Source organism: Natrix helvetica (genome assembly GCF_964273705.1).
Source record: "Natrix helvetica genome assembly, chromosome: 2".
NCBI lineage: Eukaryota > Metazoa > Chordata > Lepidosauria > Squamata > Natricidae > Natrix > Natrix helvetica.
The window spans coordinates 16,940,972-16,966,929 of NC_138552.1; the positions used below are offsets into that span (position 1 = coordinate 16,940,972).

The 25,958-nt window shown below is 39.7% G+C and overlaps 1 protein-coding gene across 7 annotated transcripts in view; it reads left to right on the forward strand.

Moving 5' to 3' along the window:
* Window positions 1–25,958, forward strand: part of NEDD4L (NEDD4 like E3 ubiquitin protein ligase) — a 344,860-nt gene that overhangs the window by 296,012 nt on the left and 22,890 nt on the right. For 5 of the 7 annotated variants that reach the window (XM_081945708.1, XM_081945710.1, XM_081945712.1 and 2 more), the window contains 7 exons: window positions 5,092–5,146; window positions 5,237–5,293; window positions 11,595–11,653; window positions 14,679–14,744; window positions 15,842–16,071; window positions 20,255–20,376; window positions 24,763–24,833. In XM_081945708.1, coding sequence (XP_081801834.1) covers window positions 5,092–5,146; window positions 5,237–5,293; window positions 11,595–11,653; window positions 14,679–14,744; window positions 15,842–16,071; window positions 20,255–20,376; window positions 24,763–24,833 — 660 coding nt within the window. The remainder of the gene's footprint in view (window positions 1–5,091; window positions 5,147–5,236; window positions 5,294–11,594; window positions 11,654–14,678; window positions 14,745–15,841; window positions 16,072–20,254; window positions 20,377–24,762; window positions 24,834–25,958) is intronic. The other 2 variants (XM_081945709.1, XM_081945711.1) reach the window with 1 other exon arrangement.

The following is a 25,958-nucleotide window of genomic DNA, read 5'->3' on the forward strand; positions in this document are numbered from 1 at the left end:
TTGCGGTATGAGAAGATGGCTGTTTTCATAACGTAGATAGCAGATTGCTCTTTAAATGTCTGCTTCCATTTTCTCTGTTTTATTGATCTTTGCAATAATTCAGCAGATCATTTGGTTGGCTTCATTTGCAAGGTTAGCTTTCAATTCCCCTCTTTGAGAGGAAGATGTTTTGCAAGATTACACTTAGAGGCAAAGATGCTGCCATTTTGCTTTATTTTCAGAAGAAAGAATCGGACGCTTGTTATTTTCAGTGATCTGGATTCTCCCCTTCTCAATTTGTTTGCCTCTTGAAGATAAACCACAGTTTCATCGCAGTTAGCCATCTATACATTTTAAGACTTTTAGAAAGAACAGAGAAACAGGTTAGTTTAATATAGCTCAAACGTTTAAAGTAGTGTTTCCCAACCTTGGCTTCTTTAAGATGCATAGACTTAGGCTGCCAGAATTCCGCAGTCAGCATATTTCCTGGGGAATTCTGGGAGATGAAGTTCACGCATCTTAAAGTTGTCAAGTTTGAGAAATACTGAGCTTAGCAAGTAACTCAAATCAATTCGACCTGAATTTAGTAAGATTAGTTTAGCCTCGCTGGCGCAGTGGTTAAAGTACAGTATTGCAGGCTACTTTTGCTGACTGCCGGTTGCCTGCAATTTGGCAGTTCAAATGCCACCAGGCTCAAGGTTGACTCAGCTTTCCATCCTTCCGAGGTGGGTAAAATGAGGACCCAGATTGTTGGGGGAAAGAAACTGACTCTGTAAACTGCTTAGAGAGGGCTGTAAAGCACTGTAAAGTGGTATATAAGTCTTAAGTGCTAGTGCTAAGTGCTATTAAGTAAAGACATCTACTGAATAACAGTATTTATTCTATTATTTGTGTCTCAAAAATAGAATTGTGTCTCAGAAAAAAGAGTCTCACTATTGCAAGCATGTTCTCTCAATCCAGCATAAGTAACTGTTAACAATATACTATTGAGAACTTCTCATCCAGAATGTATAACACTTTTTCAAGATTAAAAACAACTGCCTGTTCTTATAAGACCAGGATAGCCTGCTTCAAAAAGATTGTCTGTGTTTCCCTTGGCAAGCACAGCTGTTTCTCAAGGCATATAAAAGTTTTTTCTTGGATCCTGAGTGCTGTAGCCATATCAGTCTAGCATTACTTCATTTGATATATTGACCCTTTGCCCATTAAACGCAGTCTAAAAAATAAAACTACAAATAATGAAGTAACATTAAAAAACAGAAGCAAGGATATATATTGCAATAAAACCAATAGGTAGAACAGATAGCACAGCCTTCACTGTCACTTAAGAGCAGGGAAGACGAACTGGACTGAATTTCCTTGTGAAAAATTCCTTATGAGTTAAACTATGATAACTCAGATCAGAAAACCAATTAAGCAATGCAGCACTGTAGTAAGTCAAAAAGCCATGTGATTGTATTGTTTAGTGATGGCAATTCTGGCTGAACTACTGTTAAGCAAGAACCACACATGTTGTTAAACAAGGAGCCTATCTTCCAACTTCCTGCCAGCTTCCCCATTGAATTTGCCTTTGGAAAGCCAGTAGGGAAGACCATACTTTACATGACCATAGTATAGTGTGATGACCGCAAGTATAAGGCCCATTTGTAATTATCACTTGTTCAGGGTTGTCTTAAATTCAAAGAGTTGTTGCATGAATGAACATTAAACAAAGACCTATAATGGAATGTGTTACAAAAAAGTCACACCTTCTGTATTCAAGGACCCACTTCTCCTTGTGGAGGCACATACAGTAAGGATTCCGAGGGATCATCGTAAAACATAGCTATATTCTTATGCCATCCATGGTTCCTATGTGCAATATATGACTTATTATACTTTACCCCATCTTAAGATTTAGTTGCTGTGGGACGCGGTGGCTCAGTGGCTAAGACGCTGAGCTTGTCAATCAGTAAGATAGGCAGTTTGGCAGTTTGAATCCCTAGCGCCATGTAACGGAGTGAGCTCCCCTTACTTGTCCCAGCTTCTGCCAACCTAGCAGTTCGAAAGCATGTAAAAATGCAAGTAGAAAAATATGGACCACCTTTGGTGGGAAGGTAACAGCGTTCCGTGTGCCTTTGGTGTTTAGTCATGCCAGCCACATGACCACGGAGACGTCTTCAGACAGCGCTGGCTCTTTGGCTTTGAAACGGAGATGAGCACCGCCCTCTAGAGTCTGGAACAACTAGCACATGTGCGAGGGGAACATTTACTTTTATATTTTGCCCCATCTTAAGATTTAGTTGTGAGTCCCATTAAATTCATTTGGGTACTGGGATAACATAAAAAGAAGAGTAATCTGTAGAAATCTGAACAAAGGCTGTCTATTCTGACAGTGGTTGTCCCAGTTTTTAGTCAGAGGTCTTCTCCAGCCCTACTTGGAAATAGTAGCAAAGGCTTCCATAATTAGAGTAGAAATTGGAAGGCCTGATTCGGTTGTTAAAGATTTGTTTGTCAAAATCAGGAAATAACTACTAATATTCAGGTATTATTGGTATGGAATCTCTGCCTGAGGTTTATAATCTGGCTCTGCTATAGCCATGTGTTGTTCTTGGTTCTCATTTTTTAAAAATAATGATAAAATATGTCATCAACAGGAAGTCATTTTATGCTGATTCTTCTTGCACTAGATAATAATTCAATTAAGCCATATTTAATACATATGTATTTTTAAAATCTGGGTTTCTGCATTATTATCTTATGTTAACACTCTTAAGAACAAAATACTCACTTTTTAAATTATCAGACTTTTGACGATATAATGAATCTCTAGAACATCTGAATTCAATTTTTCATGATTGGCTAAAGCAAGAGAAATATTGTTAAGATACTAAAGCGCGTCTCTCCTATTGTAAACCTAAGAATATCCACATCCATCTTTTTGAGAACAGAATAAAAATTCCTTTGCCTGCACACACACTACAGCTGTGGTTCTTTTGCTATTTTAACATTACCTACTGTATTATCTCTGTATTTAATTCTACATTTCTCATTTGGAAGAACAGATTAATGTCTTTACCATGCTGTTCTTATGATTGTAAATGCTCAAGATTATATGTAAAGCGTTCCTTTAGTTGCGATTACAACTGGAAAAATCTCCTTTCTTTAACTGAATGCCTTCTCTCACTTGGCAAGCCCTTGCAGGGCTCCCAAAACCTCTATTTTTAAGGGCTTTTTTGTCTACCTTCCTGTAATTTGGGCTGTTTTTTTTAAAAAAATGCAGCATACCAACAGCATCTCCTTGCTGCTTTCTGAGGAATGAACAAAAGGTAGTTCTTTTCTTTCTTTCTTTGTTCAGATTTTTCTCCCGTCTACAAAAGTTTTAATTCACAGGAAAAACTTCTTTTTTTCCTTCCTCAACTGTGGAGAGTAAAAATGGTTTAACTCTCTGCTTAAGGCCAGTGCTGAAGCTGCCAGCCATCTCTTGCTGCTCATTCTTACAAAAGACACAGTGGGAAGGAATGCAATCCTAGTATATCATATCCTCAATAGAGGGAGGAAAAATTATTCCAAGGCATTTTCTATGGGAGGTTTTATTTTAGGTCCTGCAATATTATTGTTGCTGGTATTTTTTAAGATGGTAGAGGCTACCTTATTCCAAAATGACCCTGGATGGCTAACAATTAAACTTAGAAAACAGTAAGGAAAAAACTCTATGCATTTATAAAAATACATCCCATACACCAAAAAAAAAACAAAAAAAACACAGCAATAGAGACTTCACAAGTACTGCATCCCAGTGTAAAGAGAAGACATATTCACAGTTTTTGACAAAAAAAATAAGACATCTATGTGGGAACATTACTCCTTCTTTTGTTTTATTTTCCCCACCCTTTCATGGAAGCTTCCATCCAACAAGTTGGGCATTTTCCTGAAAAAACACATTTTCTGACTCTTTCCTCTTACAAAATGCTAATGAGAGGGAAATAAATCATTTGATTTTTTTTTTAAAGAAAGTTAATGTCTAGGAACCGATAAGCACTGGACGAGGCAGCTACATCAACAACTGTATCTTTGGCCATTTCCACATGTGCACAACTTGAGAAATGGAAGCTTTACATACATACGTACATACATGCACACATACATACATACCCGTATGAAATACGTTGTTTTATTTTTGATTTATGTTTTGATTTTTTTTTAATGAAATAGAAGCCGTCTCGTTCCGCTCCTGATTCAGAGAGAGGAAGATGTACTTTTTCTCTTTCCCTTTGAGATTTTGTAGGCACCCGGAAAAACAAAATGATGCAGCATTTCCTGCAAAGGAAATAGCTCAAGAGTTGGTACTGTTCTAATCTCTGACCTTCAATGTAACATTGATTAATTAAAATGACCACTAAGTGCAAGATTGCCAAATTTCAGAAAGTTTCTATCTATGTCCTTATGTTAGATCTCATATTTTAGCTACCTTTCGTTTATTTAAATTATACTCACCTATTTTATTTGTATTCTTTAATTTGGTTCAGGGGAGTGTTAATAACAGAGCAAAAACTGTACAGTGGTGCCTTCCACCTAAAAAGGATGCTACTCCTGGACTAGTTCAAGAATAATTTTTCTTTCACTCCCTATGTATTCTACATATACTATGGGGTCTGGAAAGCAATGTTAGCTACTTTGGATAATGAAACATCTGCAAGAAAACAACTAAGCTCAGAGGGCACCAAAGATCCCTCATTTCAATCCTAAGCTACAAATATTCCCCTCTATAGGCAAGATTCAGTGGCAACGTCTGTCAGGGGATTGACTAATCAAACCATTGGTTACAACAGTCTGTTTACTGGAAGAAACAAATCCCCGTGGAGTTCTTTGGAATCAATTTCCTTCTTATTCAACATCAGAAGATAGCATTTCCCCCCAAAAATGTTTTGACTCTGCTAGGCACGTATTAGGTCACATTGGTGAACTCCACGATTTCAATTTTAAATATATAATGCATGAAACGTTCTTTAAAATGTGAGGGAGAATAAATGAAGCTATCTATGTGCCTGTTTAGAAACGCTTGAACATAATAATGCTGCAATAAATATTAATTCTGCTTCTGATGTTGTTTTTGTTGTTTTTTAATTACAGCCTGGTTGGGAGGAAAGGATTCATATGGATGGAAGAACGTTTTATATAGATCATAGTAAGTAGACATGCAGGCTCTACAGGCGAATAGATGAAGGGAGGTAATCTTTATTGAAGTGAAAGCTTTGTAATTTTACTCTTCATTTAGGAAGCCAGGTGTTGCTATGTGGCGAGATTCATACCCGAGACTTAGTGCCCTCTTACGGTACTGTACAATTCACCAAAAGCTTGCTTTAATTGGCTCATCAAGCTTTGTCCCTATTTGATCTTGTGAAGCATTAACATTTCTTCTTTGTGGTTGTTTTTGTTGAATTTGTTTTTGGATTTTCTTTTCTTTTATTTCTCTTTGATGTTGTGGATGGATCCCGTGGCTTATATGCACTTATTAATAAATGGAAGCACACTCTAGGAATAGAAAATAAGATGAGAAAAAAAAAGAATAATGTAGCCGTGAGTCTGATTATCACACAAGTAGTAGAAGAAATTTTTGCTAGAATCTTTCCCCTCACAAATTAATTAAAGTAGGTCTTGGGGCAACACCAGTTCTGACCTTATTTTCTATTTGTGGCATGTTAGTTTGCACCCTGTTAATCTATTCACCCTGTTAATCTATCCACTTTTGTTCCTTGAAGTCCTAGTCTAAATGGCGTTTCATTGTAGATATGTCCTATTACAGCACTTCTGAACAAGTGTGTGGATCTTTGTTGTGTTTTGATTTTCAAGTGGCAACAGAAATAATAATTGTTCTTCAACTGGGAGTGTTTGTGATTTTTTAAAATATATGTTTTTAAAAATATATTTTTTTGAAATATATATATATTCATAAATGCATATGCAAACGCTCAACATGTCCTTGAGCGAAAATATAGAAAGGAAAACAGCTGTATGAAACTTGAAAAATTAACCTTTTAAAATGATTGCATCGGTGTTTTGATCTCTGTTGTCTTTGAATATCCATCAATTAACAATGGTACTTAGTTGCATAATGTTAAGTTAACTTATTTATAAAGAATGCCTGGATAAAGTAACTTCTGAATCTTGAAAATGCATGAATAAGGTTTTAAGTAAAATCATATCCTTTAAAATAAAAATAAAATGGAAGTCAACATTTAGAACCAGATTAAGTTTTTCCTAGAATTGTTATAGAATTAACCAAGAAATTTCTAAATACTACCGTACATGGCCAATTCTGTTTTTTACTACTTTTGAAAGACAGAAATGATAGTGGTTAGGTTCTTTTTGCCTTTTCTATTATTGACCTTCCTTTTCCTCTTAAATAGTTCTGCTTCCTCACATGTCTGTCACCTTTATTAAAATTTTGCACTGATCTTGAAATCTTGTATATCAAGCATTGTTCTGACCTAGACTTCCTAAGACAGTAAAAAAGCACTTGCTTAGTCCCAAAAACTCTCTTTTTATTTCAACAGCTGTGAATTATGTTCATTCACAGCCCGTAATGAGTCACAAATAGTTTGTAAAGAGTCCAACAGAAGTCTGCCAAAGTCTTTCGGGATAAGGCTGATAAGCACCCACCTTTATCTCCCTTGAAATGCTTCTAAAGACTTAGCATGGCAAGGCCACACGGAGCACAGAGTCAAAATGGAACTTCAGACTTTAAACCGACCAGAGCGAACAAAGTTGCTTCCTGCAAAGGCTCATGTTCCTTTGTTCCTCCTTTATGTCTTATGGGAGGGACCAATTATCTCCAAGCCTTACTCCCAAGTCACCCCTTTTGTCTTAACTGTTCTTGCCTTCTGACAGTTCTGTGCATGCGCGCACTGGGAACAGGCTCCCCCTGTTCCTCTTCCTTGCTGATGTCCGACTCTGGAGGCAGCACATAACTCCCAGATAGCCCTGACCCCCTCTCTGCCTCTGAGGCAGAGCCCTCGTCCGTGCCTTCTCCAGACTCGGAGAAGACTGGCCCATGTTCCTCCCAAACCTCGTCAGTGTCCAACTTTGCTGCCAGCTCTGCTGGCCGCCGGCAGACCACAGCAAGCGTTTCTTTTCTGTCATCATCAGTTGTAAGGCCTTGTCTTTTGTGGCAGCAGTAGCAATATGTATATTTTTTTTCTGCTGCCATAAAGACAGTAGAGTAAAATCAGGCATAGCTCAATGAATCTCAGCCCTGTTTGGAATTAAAAGTGTCTTAAAACCAGCTTGGTTGAATCACTGCAGCCTTGCTATCATGTATATCTCTTGCCTTGCTTGGTGCATCTTTTTCTCCTGTACAATAAGACAGATGGCCGTGCCAGTTCACTGCTGGATGTGGACTTTATTTTATTTTAATGACTTTATTTTATGAATCACATTTATATAAACCCACCATATGGATTCCTGGATGTTTACAGTAATAACAACATGAGAAAGCGTTATAAATACGGTAATGAAAATGTAAGAAAACGTTAAGATGCTGCCAAAGAAAGTAAATGTATGTTAAAATAAATTACTCCAGCTTAACTCCTCAGGATATCCCAAACCAAATAACCTCAACATATAAACAATCCCAGGAAAACAATGGCAGGAATTATGCATTAAGTCTTTGTAGCATTTTCTTGAATCCCATCAGGGAAGAAGCATATCTGATACTAACCATAGGATCAGGGCAGCAGTATAAGAATTGTTGCTGGCCTCAGCTTCCACACTTCATAGAAATGAGGAATGATTAATAGCTTTTCTGGGAAGGAAAACAGTTTTTCCCAACACTTTTATTCTAGTTGGAAAAGTTAAATGCCAAGCCAGATAGAACTTTATTGGTCAAAGCAGCATTTATGTCACAGGAACTGGAGCAGATTGTTCTTTTGAGCTACTTGCTAATGAGAGGACCAGACCTTATGTTGTTGAGTTAGTACTGGGGACATAGGCTCAAGCCTAACTTTGGCATTACAGGAGGAGGTCTGTGTTAAGTCTACAATAGTAAATAATCAAGAGAGGTCTGGTATCACTTTCTCCAACCAACACATTTTATTAAAAGACATCAGCTTTCGTGAGCTGCCGCCCCCTTCATTAAATCATCACGGAGTGGCTAACCCAGTGTTTCTCCATTTTGACAACTTTAAGATGTGTGGACCTCAACTCCCAGAATTCCCCAGACAGCACTTAAAAGTCGCCAGGGTTGAAAAACCCTGGACTTGACTGATCCAGGATTTTAACTGAGATGAACCAGCAGGATGGAAGTGGGTGGGTAGTTAAGGAAGGGAGACAAGTTGGTTATGCAGTTGTAGATTACAAGTAATCATAACCCAATTGGAAAAAACATCAGCCCTAACTTTCCAAAACTGGTTGAAATCTTTTGAGCCCATCTGTGAAAGTGATGATACAACAGTCACAAAACTAGGTCTTAAATAATAACCTAAATAAGACTGTTTTTCTGAAACAGTGACTGTTTTAGAAAATTGGGTTTTTAACAGCACTTAAGTTCAACTTGCATTCAGGTGATCTCTGAAGGTCTCAACAAAACAATGAGTTTTTGACACAATTCAGTTGTCAATTGATAATGTCCATGTACTATCTCACACATACAGTATAACCTTTGAGGTAACTTTGGATTGTCACCATCACACAGCCTCAACCTACCATATGAGGTTGGTGTGATGTATTGCATACATTGCCTTAAAACTCCCAAAGAGCAGGCAGGATATAAATCTAGCAAATAAATACCGTGTACACTTGAAAATTTGAGAGAAATCTTAATTTACTTCACTTTTAAATTCCTAACAGTTGCAGTTGGGAAATTGATTTGTTAGGGCCAAAGTAATTGTGAATGATAGAAGTTTTTGTGGCTAACCACCATAGCTGTCTTTTTTTAAAAATGGTTTTAAGCATTCTTAATTCCATCATGCTCTCAAACAGCGCTTCTTCTAAACCACTTCGCCAATTAGCAAAATGGAATAGGGTGTCGTCAATATGAACCATTCATAGTTTTCCTCTCATAAAAGTGTCCTCAGTTGCCTCATCACTCTTGAACAGGTTTCTAGGCTTTGCTAAGATGTTCAGCTGCCTTAAGAACTTTTTTTTGGGGGGGGGGGGAATGCAGCCCAGTCATATAACACAAGTTTACAGTAGTGCGACAGATAGTCTTCAACTTATGGCTGTAATTGGGCCTAAAATTTCGCTCAGAAGTTGTTGCAGTGATAAGTTGAGCTATCACATAGCCATATGTGATTTCTTTTTGGCATTGTTTGCAGTGATCATTAAAGCGAATCTATTTTACCTAAGGGTGTTTTGGCCAGAAATCAGAAGTAAACACTGGAAATACTCAAAAAAACATTGAACCTTGCAGTCACTTTGACTGCAGAGCGCTGCAAAAGCCATAAAAGTGAGCCAGTTACCAAGCACCAAAAATACGATCACATGACCATATGTTGTGTCAGCCATTGTAACTTTTAAATCAGGGTCTACATGGAATTTGGGTGGATTCATCATAACTTCAAAGGGTCGTTAAGCAACTAAGTCATAAGTCAAGAACTACCTTTATTTTGTTTTGATTTATTTATCCATACATACAATTGATAGGCTATCCAATTTCCAAAAATTCCTGATGGCTTGCAGTTATTATTATTTTTAATTTAAAAAGACAGAAAGAACTCATGAACATCCCTAAAACAACACATAATCAGAAAAAACACATCCAGTGGGGGGGAGGGGGTCTCAACCGTCATTTTGGAAAAGCCTGGGAAAATAGCCAAGTCCTTTGTAGCTTCTTGAATGTCAACAATATGTTGTAATGTTGTGCTTTTCCTAGAAAAATGCACTTTGTATTTAGAAATCCATTTCAATCTCATGCTCTCCAAAAAACCATATGATATTTATATATATATATATTCCCTTGTTTGTGGGGGCTGCCCAAAAACCTGCTTCCTAATAAAAAAGATTGTATTAAGAAAATATACAATCTGTTTTATAAAATAAGAAATTTGAATTAGACTAGACAGAGAGAAGTACACATAAATGACAGTAGTCCTTCTTCACCGTAACCAAATTCTATTTAGCAAGAGGGCTCACATCCTCTTAACCTTTCTTGATTGATGAGGGAACAATAACAATCCTTCCTTCCTACCTTCCTTCCTTCCTTCTTCCCTCCCTGGAAGAGGCAATTGGGAGGATATTGTAAGGCAAATCCCTCTGCTCAGCCTTGTAGGCAGCAATGGTTAACGTGCAGAAATTGCATCAGGTATTAAATTATTTACACAGGAAAAGGGTCATTGGTTCCTTATTAAAAGATTTTCAAACACAGAGTGGGGGGGAAATATACCAAAAAGTATAAAACCAACAAAAAGCTTCTGTTATAACTAGGGAATGAAAAATAGCAAAGTGTGTTTCCCAAACAATTTAATTAGATCTCGCCAGAACACCAGCAATTAAAAGTCAAACACCAGGCAGGAGAGCATTTGGCAACTAACCTTGGAAAGCAATTTTATATTAGTTGCCTAGAATTCCTGCGATTGCCCAATCTCATGATTTGAGTGACAGCTTAGGTGCCTCTCCATCATTACATGGACAGTAGCATCCATTGCTTTATATTTTACCATCAAAAAACACCCCATTTTGTTTTAAAGAATTAAAGCGTAAAGGGAAGGCTTTAAATGAATGACAAATTATTCAGGGAAACCTTTTTTCCAGATTCTTACGTTGCTTCTTCATTGCACTCTTTAAATTCCTAACCTTGCTCTGCTCTCAGTAGTAAAGATTTCAGAATAAAGAAAACTTTTCCCTAATTGTAGGCAAATAGATGTGCTCTAAAGGTATCTGGATGGAGCCTAGCTAGAATTAAATTTGGAAAGAGAAGTAAAGGGAAACCAAAAAGGTGGAATCAACCTTTAAGAAAAGGACTTAAAAGTTTCTTAAAGGACTTTGTAATACAAAAGGAGGATTGGAATACTTCAGTCATTCCCCCAAACCATTCCCCCAAACCCAGCCATCCTCCAGTGTGTAGAACTGCCATAACCCCAAGTAAAATCCAGCGCTGGTTAGTGGTTGCAAATACATCACGAAATATATGTAATAAATCTATTGCAATCATGCTGCATCCAGTGTACTCAAATATTTTCCCTTTAGTAGTTCACATGAAAGCGTTTGCCATCCAAATGCAAAATATGTTGAATTCAATCCTTTCAGACTTCAAAATTTCCGAGTGCAGGAGTATTGCTCCACATTTATAGAGGGTTTTTCCCCTCCCCAACCACTTTGGAAACATTGGAAGCGTCAGACAGCTGCTACAAGCCCAGAACAGCTGGCTGAAATGGTTCAATTCAAAATACTTTGCCCATTGTCAGAATACAGTCTCTGCATTGTAGAATAGTTGGTACAGGAATCGGATGGCTAAAGGAAACCCAAAGATAGTTGAATCCTTCTTGCTGCTCTTTAAAATGACATATTCACATATAAAGTCCTTTTTTTCCTTCGATAGTACCTGACGATGTGTTGTTTGGTTGTGGTTGTTTTTGTTTTAAAAATGGAATGCGAGAGGGGGAAAAAAAGTGTTGCAATTTTTCTTGTTTAATTTTCAGATAATAAAATTACCCAGTGGGAAGATCCCAGATTGCAGAATCCTGCTATTACAGGTCCAGTAAGTACTGCATCATCATTATTATTATTGTTGTTGTTGTTGTTGTTGTTGTTGTTATTATTATTATTATTATTATTATTATTATTATTATTATTATTATTATTATTATTATTATTATTATTATTATTTACTTTATTCATTAAACATGAAACTCAGCCAACTGAACATTCAAAAATGTATTACAAATACCAGTGTCTGGTGCTAATGGTTCATACGGTTTGCTGCCAGCATCCTAGGTATCAACCAAGTACCTTCTTAAAATATAAGATGTTCCAAGTAGCCCAGTTTTTTGCAGTTCCACTGGTGTTATTGCTGAAGTATCTTGTAAAATTTGTTGATGTACCTTGTAAAATTCTTGGACATGGTGCCAAGTGCCCCGATGACAATGGGTATCACTGTTACATGCTTCATCCATAGCCGTGTTGTTTCGATGGCCAGGTCGCAATATTTCATTATTTTTTCTAGTTCTTTTTCTTCGACTCTGGCATCATCCTTATTATTGTTGTTGTTGTTGTTGCAAAAACTGCTGTGATTAAGTAGTTTTAACTTGGAAAGAAAATGACTGACTTTGATTTTGTACCTGTGCCCCAGCGGTGGGATATGACCGGTACGCTCCGGTACGGGCGTACCGGTGCCTTCTGGGAGCACCAGGTATCGTTCCGGTAGGGTGCTCTGGAGGGCCCACCCGCCCTCCTTACCTGTATTTGAGCCGATAGGGCAGTGATGACGAACCTTTTTTGGCTCGCATGCCACAAGTGGGGGGGAGTGCAGGGGGGTCGAGTGAGGGCATGCCGCACCCATAATGCAACGTGCGACCCCCCCCAGTGCGCATGCGTGCACAGTGCGCGACCCCCCATTTTTACATGCTTTTTTCGCCCTCCCCAGGCTCCAGGGGCTTTATAGGAGCCTGGGGAGGGCAAAAGGAGCCTCCCCCGACCCCCCGAAGGCCCTCCGGAGGCTTCAGGGACCGTCCGGAGGCTTCCCTGAAGCCTTCGGAGCGCTTAAAACCACCCTCCGAGCAAACCGGAAGTGACTTCCGGGTTGCTCGGAGGGTGGTTTTAAGTGCTCCGAAGGCGTCGGGGAAGCCTCGGACGGTCCCTGAAGCCTTTGGAGTGCTTAAAACCACCCTCCGAGCAAACCGGAAGTGACTTCCGGGTTGCTCGGAGGGTCATTTTAAGCGCTCCGAAGGCGTCAGGGAAGCCTCGGACAGTCCCTGAAGCCTTCGGAGCGCTTAAAACCACCCTCCGAGCAAACCGGAAGTGACTTCCGGGTTGCTCGGAGGGTCGTTTTAAGCGCTCCGAAGGCATCAGGGAAGCCTCGGACAGTCCCTGAAGCCTTCGGAACGCTTAAAACGACCTGGGTGGTTTTAAGTGTTCCGAAGGCTTCAGGGACGGTCCCTGAAGCCTCCGGGGGACGGGGAGGCTCTTTTCACCCTCCCCAGGCTCCTAATAAAGCCTCTGGAGCCTGGGGGAGGCGAAAAATAGCTTTTAAAAAGGTGAACTCAGCTGACAGGGCAGCGCCTCGCGTGACCTGACAAATGGCTACGCGTGCCATAGGTTCGCCATCACTGTGATAGGGGCTTTCACGCATGCACATGGAGCGTACGGTGCCTGTGCGATGCTCCACCAAGCAGCTGGAGCATCGTGGATGTTTGTACCTGTGCCCCAGTGGTGGGATACGACTGGTACATTCCGGTACAGGCATACCGGTGCCTGCTGGGAGCACCAGGTACCGTTCCGTTCCGGTGCTCTGGAGTGCCCACCTGCCCTCCTTACCTGTATTTGAGCCGATCGGGGCTTTCAGGCATGCGCACGGAGCATACGGCGCATGTGCGCGATGCTCCACCAAGCAGCTGGAGCATCGCGGGCGGTAAGTATGCATGCACATGCTGCTCACATGCACGCAGTGGACGCCCACCCTGTTGCACCATACTGGTTGCACTGGGATCCGGAACCCACCACTGCTGTGCCCACCCTTACAGTGGCACTAGTATCCCCCATGCTTCTCATCCAACATTTTAGCTCTTTAGATAGATAGAAAAAGGGCATGCAGAGCCTTGGGGATCTCTTAGCGTCCTCTTGGGGGGGGGGGAAATGGCCCTCCCCAGTCCTCAGGAGCACTTTACAAGCCTCCCAAACCCTCTGCACATCCATTTTTGCAAAGGGGGCGGGGTTTCAGTAGGCCAAAAATGCTGTATTCAGTGTATAAGACACACCCAGATTTTCACCCTCTTTTTTTGAGGGAAAAAGGTGCGTCTTATACTCCGCAAAAATATGGTAAGTTGAGGCCCAACTGCACTGAATGAATTGTGTTACAACCTAAAAAGTGTTCATCCATGAACTTTAAACAAATCATAATTTTTCATCCTATCATTACCAAAGTAAATGGATATCCAAGCTGATTGCTATCTACCAGTGACCACATGGCCAACGGCATGACTTTTAAAAGATAAATTTATTTACTTAGTTAGTAAGAGTGCACTGAATAAGGAAAACTGTCTCATTGACATTTCTACTTCTAAGATCAAAAACAAGGGAGCGAACTTTTCTTTCACGTTTCTGCTGTTCTGCAGGAAGAACGCTCAAAAATAGCATGGAACCGTACACTCTTGTTTCGTCCTTATCTTGGGATGAAACCTCATCATACAAACACACAAAAATTGCATCTATTTATTGTTCTGGTCAAAGTTTAGCCCACCCAAGTTTTTTAAAAAACTGCATCTTCCTTCCTTCCTTCCTTCCTTCCTTCCTTCCTTCCTTCCTTCCTTCCTTCCTTCCTTCCTTCCTTCCTTCCTTTCTTCCTTTCTTTCTTTTTTTCTTTCTTCGCTAACTACCTAACCAGAACTATTTCAATATGTACTGAGACAATTAGGAAATTTAAAATGTGCTCCTGTAAGGGTAGGCAATCACAGAGACTATTAAGGATTAAGGAAAATAATAATTAGAGAGAAACCGATGATCCCAATATGGCTCTTTCACAATCATTTGATTCTTTACACTAACAGTACAATGTTCCTGTCTTCCAGGCTGTTCCGTATTCCAGAGAATTTAAACAAAAATATGACTACTTCAGGAAGAAGTTAAAGAAACCGGTAAGTAAATATTTATTTTATGATCAAGTTGGTAGCCTTAGAATAGAGAATGCAACCTTCCTTTTAATATAGGATGATTTTTACAATACATTTTGCTATGGCACTCTGCAATTGCATAATTTTTCTTCGTTTCCCTTTTTTCTCATTCAACTTCCATTCCATTTTTCCATATGCTTCTAGATGTCCATTATGTCCATTTAATCACTTCACAGGCTACCTTTTCCTTCTCTGTAAAGTAGGGTCCCACACACATTCTTGCTACTGTTTTTTTCCAGCCACTAAGGGTTCCTGTACATATCTTGCTTACTATAGCACAAAGATTCTTTAGTAACCATTTCTGAGAGTTTTACTCTCATCCTCAGCCCATTGCTAAGACAACAAACACCTGCCTTCAATTGTCCCAGTTGAGAAATGTTGCTTTCCTCCTTCTTATTCTGTCACAAATGTTCCCATGTACAGTAGGCAATCTAAGGCTAATGAGCCTGGAGGTGACGCTGATGTACTTAAGCCTCAGTGGCGCAGTGGTTAGAGTGCAGTACTGCAGGCTACTTGTGCTGACTGCCAGCTGCTGCAATTTGACAGTTCAAATCCCACCAGGCTCAAGGTTGATTCAGCCTTCCAACCTTCTAAGGTGGGTAAAATAAGGACCCAAATTGTTGGGGACAATATGCTGATTCTGCAAACCGCTTAGAGAGGACTGGGAAGCACTGTAAAGTGGTACCTAAGTCTAAGTGCTACGGCTATTGCTATTAACGTCAGTTGAGGGAGCAGGTCTGCTATGGAAACACCCCCTCCCTTTCTATAGGACCACCTCCATGGTCTTTACTGGACACCTACTCATTGATTGGCCATAAGAAAGCCCCTTGAGTGACCAACGGGGATGTATTTCAGAAAATACTTGCAGTTCAGCAGGACACATTGTCCCCCTAGAAGAAGTCTACATGTTTTTAATTGAACCTGTGCAGACACTGCACTGTATTGAAAAGAAGAAAACAAGGCCTAGTCATAACTCTTAGACAATTTATTCCATAAATAGCTGATATGGAAAATCCCTTCAGACCAGTCAATATATATAGAATATTCTTTTTCCCCTAAAGGCTGATATACCAAACAGATTTGAGATGAAACTCCATAGAAATAATATTTTTGAAGAATCGTATAGAAGAATCATGTCTGTGAAGAGACCTGATGTATTAAAAGCCAGACTCTGGATAGAATTTGAATCAGAAAAAGGCCTTGACTATGGAGGTGTGGCCAGAGAATGGTTCTTCCTGTTGTCCAAGGAAATGTTTAACCCCTATTATGGCCTCTTTGAATATTCAGCAACGTAAGTATATTATATGTATTTGTTTGTAACATTTATTGGCTGTCTATTTCACCGTAAGGCAGTGGTGGGTTTCAAAATTCTTTAGAACCTCTTCTGTAGGTGTGGCCTACTTTGTGGGAGTGGCTTGCCAGCCGTGTGACCGGGTGGGAGTGGCTTGCCAGCCATGTGACTGGGTGGGAGTGGCTTGGCAGTAATGTGATTGGGTGGACGTGGCCAACTTGTAAAATGTGGTGAAACTCACTTAACAATGCTCTTGGTTAGCAAAAGGGGTGGGTTCGTGCCAGTTCTAACTTCTTCTATAGAAGAGGTTCCACAAATCTACAGTGCCGTTTAGAACCGGTTCCAGCTCCCTCCTCCCGCCCGTCCACACATCATCAAGATGAAGAGCGAGAGGAGGAATTCTGGGAGTTGAAGTCCACAAGTCTTAAAGCTGTCAAGTGTGAACATCCCTGGGGGTTTTCTTCTAAAGGGTTAGGGGTGCAAGGGTCTTATAACTTGACAGCTTTAAGACTTGCATGCGGTTCTAAACGGCACTGTAGATTTGTGGAATCTCTTCTATAGAAGAGGTTAGACCTGGCAGGAACCCACCTCTGCCGTAAGGTGATTGATGAAATATTCCTACAGCTACACTAGATGAATATAGTCATTTTTTCCTACTATTGTTTTCTGGTAGAAAGCTGCCAACAACAGCTATACAACCTTACAAGAGAAAGTCAAACTAGTAATACAGAAAACATTCTGTGCAGGTACCGTAGTCCTTGTCTTACAACCATTCATTTAGTGACCGTTCAAAGTTACAATGGCACTGAAAAAAGTGACTTATGATCATTCTTCACACTTATGACCATTGCAGCATCCCCAAGGTCACGTGATGGAAATTTGGTTGCTTGGAAACTGGTTCATATTTAGGACAGTTGCTGTGTGTCCGGGTTATGTGATCAATCCCCTTTTGTGACCTTCTTACAAGCAAAGCCAATGGAGAAACCAGATTCACTTAGCAACTGTAAGCAACTGCCGTGATTCACTTAACAGCTATGGCAAGGAAGGTCATAAAATGAGGCAAAACTTGCTTAACACCTGTCTCGCTTAGCAACATAAATGTTGGGTTCCATTGTGGTTATAAGTCGAGGACTACCTATACAATAAAAAAAATACATGTCTTTAATTGTACGGAATGTTTTCCATAACCTTCAGTGTGTAATTTGGTCTATGTGTTTTATAGTACATGTCATGTATGTTTTTCCCTCAGTGTGTTGATATTTAAAATCTTAATGTGTTTGCTCAACAGACGAGGTACTGTTCTGAACTTTGACTTATGTTGTACTAAGGAATACTGATTTGGGCCAGTTGTTTCCAGCTGCTGCCTTCTGTTTGGCATTAATTTGCAAGAACCTTTTCTTTTGTGAAGAGATGTAATTAAGGACCAGCTGTTTTTGCTGGAATTTTGCAGTAACAAGCATAAAAAGATAAAACAATTTTGAAACAGCCCTTAATGATAGGAAACAAGAATTCCCTGAATCAAGAGTCACTGCCAGTCGGGACACATTCCACTGTGTTCAAACCAAATATTTATTTGTTCATTGTTCAACAATTATTCATTGTCTCAGTTTACCTTTCTCCCTTCTGCTCAAAATCACATGCAAGGTGCTTAACAAAGTCAAGCAAAATTTGTCTGGTACTGAAAGAAGCAAGTAAGATAACAGAGTTTCTAGTCTCCCTTTCCCCAATCTTGAATTAAAATGAATAAATAAATAACACATAAAGACAGAAATATAGAAAACAAATTCTAATCCAGTTATTGCCAAGGACTGCATACAAAAAACTCATTCCAGGAGCCTTCTTATCATGAAGAGTAAGGATTTTTAATAATATTCTTACCTAGGAAGAGGCCTGATTGAAAATAAATTTTACCTGCAGATACTCTCTCCATAATTCTTTACTGATTTGTGAATTGAAATATTTTTTTATAAGAATCAACACAGAAATATGTTAGAATCTGGAGACATGCCATTGGGAACAATGAACTATTAATTAAATGTACTAGTTATACATTAAGATATATGCACAGAAACATTGATACACTTTCATAATCCCAACCTCATAATAGTTTATCTCATCCCAAACTCTTGCATTAAAACTGTCCTCACCAACACTTCCTTTCCTAGAAGTATTATCTCACCATTCTAACTCATTTTTTCCATGTTCTGCTTAGACAGTTAATAGGATAGTCAAAAGATGAATTTATGTATGAAAGCCAACCCTTGTCATGCAATTACATGTATTACATTGCTTTCATAGGAATTGAACATATTGAAAAATATACCTATCAAAGAGATTTTTTAAAAATGCTTTCCTATTCTCAATATTGTACTGATTTTTTTAAACAGTCTGCATAGAATGCAGAATATTAGAATAGTACCCTTCCTAAAGTATAGCAGTTGCTGTACAGGTAATCCTTGGGTTAAGAATGAGATCCATTCCTAGTTCCTAATGAGCCACGGTGGCGCAGTGGTTAGAGTGCAGTACTGCAGGCTACTTCTGCTGATTGCCGGCTGCCTGCAATTTGGCAGTTCACATCTCACCAGGCTTAAGGTTGACTCAGCTTTCCATCCTTCCGAGGTGGGTAAAATGAGGACCCAAACTTGTGGGGGCAATATGCTGATTCTGTAAACCGGTTAGAGAGAGACTGTAAAGCACTTTAAAACAGTATATAAGTCTACCGTGTTTCTCCGAAAATACAACCTGTCCCGAAACTAAAGCCTTGCCACATTTTTCACGTGGGCAAAAATATATGCCTACTCCCGAAAATAACCCCCCTGGACAACCCCCCCTCTGGCCAGGCAGAGCACCACTCACCAACATAGCGGTATCCTGAAGGCGCCAAGCTGCAGGAGCCGGGGGGAGAAAGGCGCTTACATTGCTTGGTGCCTTCGGGATACCGCTAGGTTGGGGAGTGGTGTTCTGCCTGGCCGGAGTGGGGAGTTGCCGGGCAGCTGCTCCCTTGCCTCAACATGTCAGGGCCCAGCTCTCCCTGCAGAAGGAGCAGCCGCCATGGGGGTCCAAGCATAACATCTTCTCCAGTTGCAAACTCTCAAACTCAGCTGCCGAGTCTTCCAGCAGTGGCCGCTCTAGGAGTGCGCTCTATGGTTGTAGGCTGGCTGCTGGAACTCTCTGTAAGAGAGTCTTCCAGACAGAGAGTCTTCCAGCAGCCAGCCCACAACCACAGAGCGCACTCCTAGAGCAGCCGCTGCTGGAAGACTCGGCAGCCGAGTTTGGGAGTTTGGAACCAGAGAAGACATTATGCTCAGAGCCCTGCAGCAGCTGCAGCTGCTGCAGGGAGAGTTCGGCCCGGACATGTTGAGGCAAGGAGGCATGCCTGCTGGGGGCGGAACAGACGCTTGTGCAACCCCCTTCTCCAGCCGGGCAGAGCTCCTTGCACTGACCTAGGGGGTATCCCTAATGTGCCAAGCCGCAGGAGCTGGGGAGCGGGCAGAGTGCCACATGCCTTGGCGCCTTAGGGATACCCCCTAGGTCAGTGAATGGCGCTCTGCCCGGCTGGAGAGGGGGTTTGCCAGGCGGTTGCTCGTGAGCTTGGTCACCTCATGGCTGCTTCACCCCTGAGGCTGTGCCCGACTCTTCGGGAGCCAGTTCGCAAGGGAGCAGCCGCCCAGCAACCCCAAAACAATTAGCCCTCCCCTATAATAAGCCCAAGGCCATATTTTGTAAGTAAAAAGAAAATCGTATTTTCAGGCAAACACGGTAAGTGCTATTGCTATTAACCAAGTTGTTGTTTATTTGTTGCCATTTGACTTTGGTTTAAAAACCATTTTCAGTGCAGTTTCTCTATTGAGAACTAAAGACCAGAAAATGTAGAACCTGTGACTTTTTGATGCAAAGGCCAAATATATTTAGATATATAAAATACTCATCCTCAAATGAGGAAAACACTTTTTAAACCACACAACATATTCTGCAATGAAATCTGTTTATAGTAGTCACAATATACTTAAGTTTGTTTATGTCTGCTGGCCCTATTAGGAAGCAAATAGGTTTCTGGTATGTATCAAATAAGTTATACCATTCAAGTAATGCTGTAAAGGTATATTTGTGTCGCTTGAGGGAAAATGCGAATCAAATACTTAAGAAACTCATCCTTTCCTTTCTCTCTCTCTTTTTCAATAAGGGACAACTATACTCTTCAGATCAATCCTAATTCTGGACTTTGTAATGAAGACCATTTGTCTTATTTCACCTTTATTGGTCGTGTTGCTGGACTGGCTGTGTATCATGGAAAGCTTTTAGATGGTGAGTTGAATAAGGGAGAGTAACTATAAAAGAGAGTTTTAGTGGACAACCTAGTGGAGTCCTAGTGGACAACCATTTAAATATGAGCCAGCAGTGTGCAGAAGCTGCCAAAAAGGCCAACACAGTTCTAGGCTGCATCAACAGAGGGATAGAATCAAGATCACGGGAAGTGTTAATACCACTTTATAATGCCTTGGTAAGGCCACACTTGGAATACGGCATTCAGTTTTGGTCGCCACAATGTAGAAAAGATGTGGAGACTCTAGAAAGAGTGCGGAGAAGAGCAACAAAGATGATTAGGAGACGAGACTAAAATCTATGAAGAACGGTTGCAGGAACTGGGTATGTCTAGTTTAATAGAAAGAAGGACTAGGGGAGACATGATAGCAGTGTTCCAATATCTCAGGGGTTGCCACAAAGAAGAGGGAGTCAAACTATTCTCCAAGGCACCTGAGGGTAGAACAAGAAGCAATGGGTGGAAACTAATCAAGGAGAGAAGCAACTTAGAACTGAGGAGAAATTTCCTGATGGTTAGAACAATTAATCAATGGAACAGCTTGCCTCCAGAAGTTGTGAATGCCCCAACACTGGAAGTCTTTAAGAAGATGTTAGATAGCCATTTGTCTGAAACGGTATAGGGTTTTCTGCCTAGGCAGGGAGTTATAATACAATACAATAGTAGAGTTGGAAGGGACCTTGGAGGTCTTCTAGTCCAACCCCCTGCCTAGGCAGGAAACCCTATACCGTTTCAGACAAATGGCTATCCAACATCTGCTTAAAGACTTCCAGTGTTGGGGCATTCACATTCTAGTTGGACTAGAAGACCTCCAAGGTCCCTTCCAACTCTGCTATTGTATTGTATTGAGTTTGGGCTTCAGAAGTAGAGTGCTTTATGTAAGTAAAGTACTATAACTGATACAAATCGTTCAAAAGATCTGTGAGTACAAATATATTTTCCTTGCCATAAATGCCTTAAAAAACAATGAAATTGTTATGATGGAGCTGTAAACGTGAAAGTGTGTGAGGAAAAAAAGGCAAGAAAGAAATTCTCTTCCCATGTGCTCCTTTTAAATAAGTTTCATTTATTTTTTCATTTCATTGAACGGAAGTTTTTTTTATTCAGTAGTTTATATATGCCACCCATTTTCAAATAGCACTATATACCTTTTTCTTTTTCAGTCAGCCAGTGTTCATCCTGAACTTGGTATTTTTGTCCATCTATTCAGTCGTTTATGGTTGTTCATTTAGTCAGCCAGATGTTTAGATCTGGTATTTTTATTCACCTATCCAGTCCTTCCCAAGGACCTGGGTTAAGCAGATGTTATTGTTTGAGGATGTTAAAGGTGTTATTATTATTACATTTTCTACACATAACTAAAAGTCAAATGCAGAAGTATATAAAGAAAGAAAAACAAAGAAAGGAAAATGGGAAGGAAGGAAAGAGAAAGAAAAAGAAAGAAAGAAAGAAAGAAAGAAAGAAAGAAAGAAAGAAAGAAAGAAAGAAAGAGAAAAGAGAAAGAAGAAAAGGGGAAGGAATGGAAAGAAAGAAAGAAAGAAAGAAAGAAAGAAAGAAAGAAAGAAAGAAAGAAAGAAAGAAAGAAGAAAGAAAGAAGAAAAGGGAGGGAGAGAAAGAGAAGAAAGAAGAAAAGAGGGAGGAATGGAAAGAAAGAAAAAGAAAAGAAAGAAAGAAGAAAAGGGGGGAAGGAATGGAAAGAAAAAGGAAGGAAGGAAGGAAGAAGAAAAGGGAGGGAAGAATGGAAAGAAAGAAAGAAAGAAAGAAAGAAAGAAGAAAGAAAGAAGAAAAGGGAGGGAGAGAAAGAGAAGAAAGAAGAAAAGAGGGAGGAATGGAAAGAAAGAAAAAGAAAAGAAAGAAAGAAGAAAAGGGAGGAAGGAATGGAAAGAAAAAGGAAGGAAGGAAGGAAGAAGAAAAGGGAGGGAAGAATGGAAAGAAAGAAAGAAAGAAAGAAAGAAAGAAAGAAAGAAAGAAAGAAAGAAAGAAAGAAAGAAAGAAAGAAAGAAAGAAAGATTAAAGTAGCAACTCCCACATTTCTTTACAGCAAATACCTGCGTAAACAAACTCCTTATCTCTGTTCCCTCCTCAATGTTACAATAATCCCTTCAGGCCCTTATTTGATCTTTTTTCATCCCTCAAATCTAGAAATCATCATTTCACTTTTTTCCGTGTTTTAGCAAAAAGTCAATTAGAGGTTTTCAGACTTTGAATACTTGAATATTTCTCCATCGTAGAGCATATAATTTTGCTGCCTTTACCCTTTATGGGAATCAGACTTCCCATAAGTCTTTTTTGGCCATGAGTCCCAATAAACTGATTTCTGATGTCAATACTAATCTTCATTCTTTGTATTATCAAAGAATGTTGTTATATTTATTTGTTTTTTTCCCCTTTCTTTTTTCTTTTCTTTTCACAAGTCCGTTCATATTTTTCCCATTTCCTTCAGTGATGGGAAGTCCTTTTTATTACACCTTAGATAATTTCTCTGGTGTCGTTTATCAACGGTACATTTTGCTATTAAAACCTCTCTCTTAAATGATTATGCAGTGTGAATTTCAGAATTCTAATGAATGTACTATTAGTATTGCACATACCTGTGGTAAAATTTGAAAGAATGCCCTGCTGAAGATTTAAGAGTGTGGGGCAGGTTATGTAGGAATGACCAGTCCTGCAGATAAATTTCACCTAAGCCACCGGAGGATTTTACATCAAAACGAACACCTTCAATTCAGCTTCCAAAATCACCAGCAATTAGGATGGCTCTTTCAACACAGAAGATGGGTCAGCTGCAATTTCTTTTAGAACAGCTTCAAGGGCTGTTCCCCCCCCCCTTCCCCAGTACCTTATAAAGATGATAAACTGGGCTACATTGTGAGCTACGTGGGGTTTTTTTCTTTGTCCGCAGAAGTGTCTAAAATCTCTGGAAAAAGTAGCCAGATGTGCACTGTGATATAATTTTTCTGTGTCTTCTTCCTAGTAAAAACAGTCTCTTGAGATTGGTTAGAATAAGGTGCAGATCTCTATCGAACTGTTCCATCAGTTTCCTAAAGCTACACGATTGAGAAAGGATTTCAATTTAGTTCTTTACTTCTTGCATCACATAGCTATATAGATGTGTTCTCTAATTTTATTTATTTTGTTGTTCTATTTATATAGCCCTCCCAGTCCCATCCCTTCTCTAGTACATGAATCAAATAATACCTTGAGTATAGAATTGGGATTTTCCAGACCGGCAAAGACACTGATGGTTGATTAGTATCTTCAAGCTAAATTACCAAAGTTATACAAAGAAACAGTATAATTTTGTGCTCTGGAGAACTTTCTCATTGAGAATCATTAAGCTTGTTCTCAGAAAATTATTCACACTGAATACATTTGTCTAGCACTAAACCAACATCATTTATCTTATTTCAGGACCTAGCTACCCTGTGGTTAGCAAAAACTTACAGTTTGTTCGCTCTTCCCAGCAGCCATATTTGAAGGAGAAAGATTGCTATAATTTTCTGTCCGCACTTAACAGTGGCCTCAAAGAGATAAATTCTAACCATTCTTCCTTACAATAAAGAAAAAAACATTCAGTTGAAATAATTACCACTGCATCTTTTAAATTTGAATCATCCGCAGCAAGGATAGTTTCTATTTTTTGGAAGCTGTTTTGTTCTTCTCTGTTGCTACCTGTGTGTGCGCGCGCACACACACACACACACACACACACACACACACACCTTAAGAAATATTTTATATCCTCGACTCAGACATATATAACCTTTTTTCCCCCTCACTTGGTTCCTATTAGAAATTGTTCGTTTCTTTCTGGATTTTCAAGAAATGTAACTCCATGGATGTTTTCTAACACATACCTCAGGTCAATCAGCTCATATATTAAGAGCTAGGTCCACAATTCTTTTTTTTTAGGCCAAATGTTGTAGATGAGGGGTGTCACAGTTGATTTCATTGAGGACCTCATCAGGGTTGTGTTTGACCTTGGGGGGTCTGGGGTGGACATTACCAGGGTGGGTGTGGCCAGCTCAACATCACTCTTGTCAGGGCACCTGTGGCAACCCAAGTGCTCTACCACTGAAAACGGGCTCTCGAGCTCCATTTCGGCTGCGACAGCCTCTGGCAACCTTCTGCCAGTGAAAACGAAGCTACAGAGAGCCACCCATGGCCCTCTTGAGCTCCATTTTTGCTGGCAGAGGCACTGCATACCGGTCCTTTCCTGTTTCCAGGGTGGCCCCATGGGCCAGATCTAAGCACCCCACGGGCCAGATGCAACCCTCAGGCTTTGAGTTTAACACCCCTGTTGTAGATCGTAAAATGGTCATTTATAAGAGGGAGCCATTTTTAATTAAGCGTTGTTCCTTTGTGCACAGGTTTCTTCATTAGGCCCTTTTATAAGATGATGCTGGGAAAACCAATAATCCTAAATGACATGGAGTCTGTGGTGAGTAAACACTGGAAACCCTATTAACATTTTCAATTATGTCTATTACTTCTTCTCAGGAGATATTTTTGTTTTTTTAATGTCACTATTCCCCAGAAGCTCCGAAGTTTGTGCTTGAGTAGCATCATGAGATCCGAGATATGTACTGCTTGGATTTTAGGTTCTAACTCTCTAATAAAGCTTTTTTTTAAAAAAAAAAAAAAAAACCTACCAAGGTAACAATTTCGAATTCCTATTATGATTGGATTCAGCATGAAATGAACAATTAGCAAAATATTTTCGTAAGGCTTTTTTAAAGTAGAAGTTTGACAGCTGCTTGAAGCACTTCCATGAAACAAAACAATGAGCATTCTAGGATTCTTGAATAAATGTTAGCACTCTTTTAATAAAGGGCGAAGAAGACAATTATCCAGTTCACCTCAAGCATTTGGATGCACTGTTGAAAATGTTGTGCTTGGACTCATGTTTAAATCATCGTACACAATAGTTTCACAGGATGACTTCTGCAGGTTCATTAAAGAGAGACTAAGGCCGAAGGCGGAGCTGACATTGCAACTATATGACGTGCGATCTTGGAGCTCCAAAATCGCCATCGATATCTCTGCCGCTGGACGATCCCTTTGGACCTAAACCATCCTGTAGAGATGGTAATAGAGAAGGGCACATCCTGATGATCCAAGGGACATCGCAAAGTCCTTGGTAGATACAGGAGAAGCTCTTTTTTCCGGCCACAGAGAAGCAGCCATTGAAGCTGCTGAAAGTTGGGACAGCTCCAGAACAGAAGAAAAGCGGGAAAGAAAGTGTGTCGAATTGGTGAGATAAATTTTACTATTAGAGAAGAGAGCACCCAAAAAGATCAAAAGTAAAGTTAAAATCGAAGACAGAAGAGGTTAAACGGCGAGATTAAGCCTGAGTCAAACTTAGTGTGTTATCTTTATTTATTTATTTTTTTATGGATGGAACTTTTACAAATGCTTTTTACTTTTTAAACTGCATCGGTTTTTATTTTCTTCTTCTATTTTTCTTTTTTTAATACTTATTGATTAAGACTTTCTCTCTTTTTCTCTTTTCAATGCTCTATTGATTTTTTTTTCTAAGGCCTTTTCTCCTTAAGTTTGTAATATA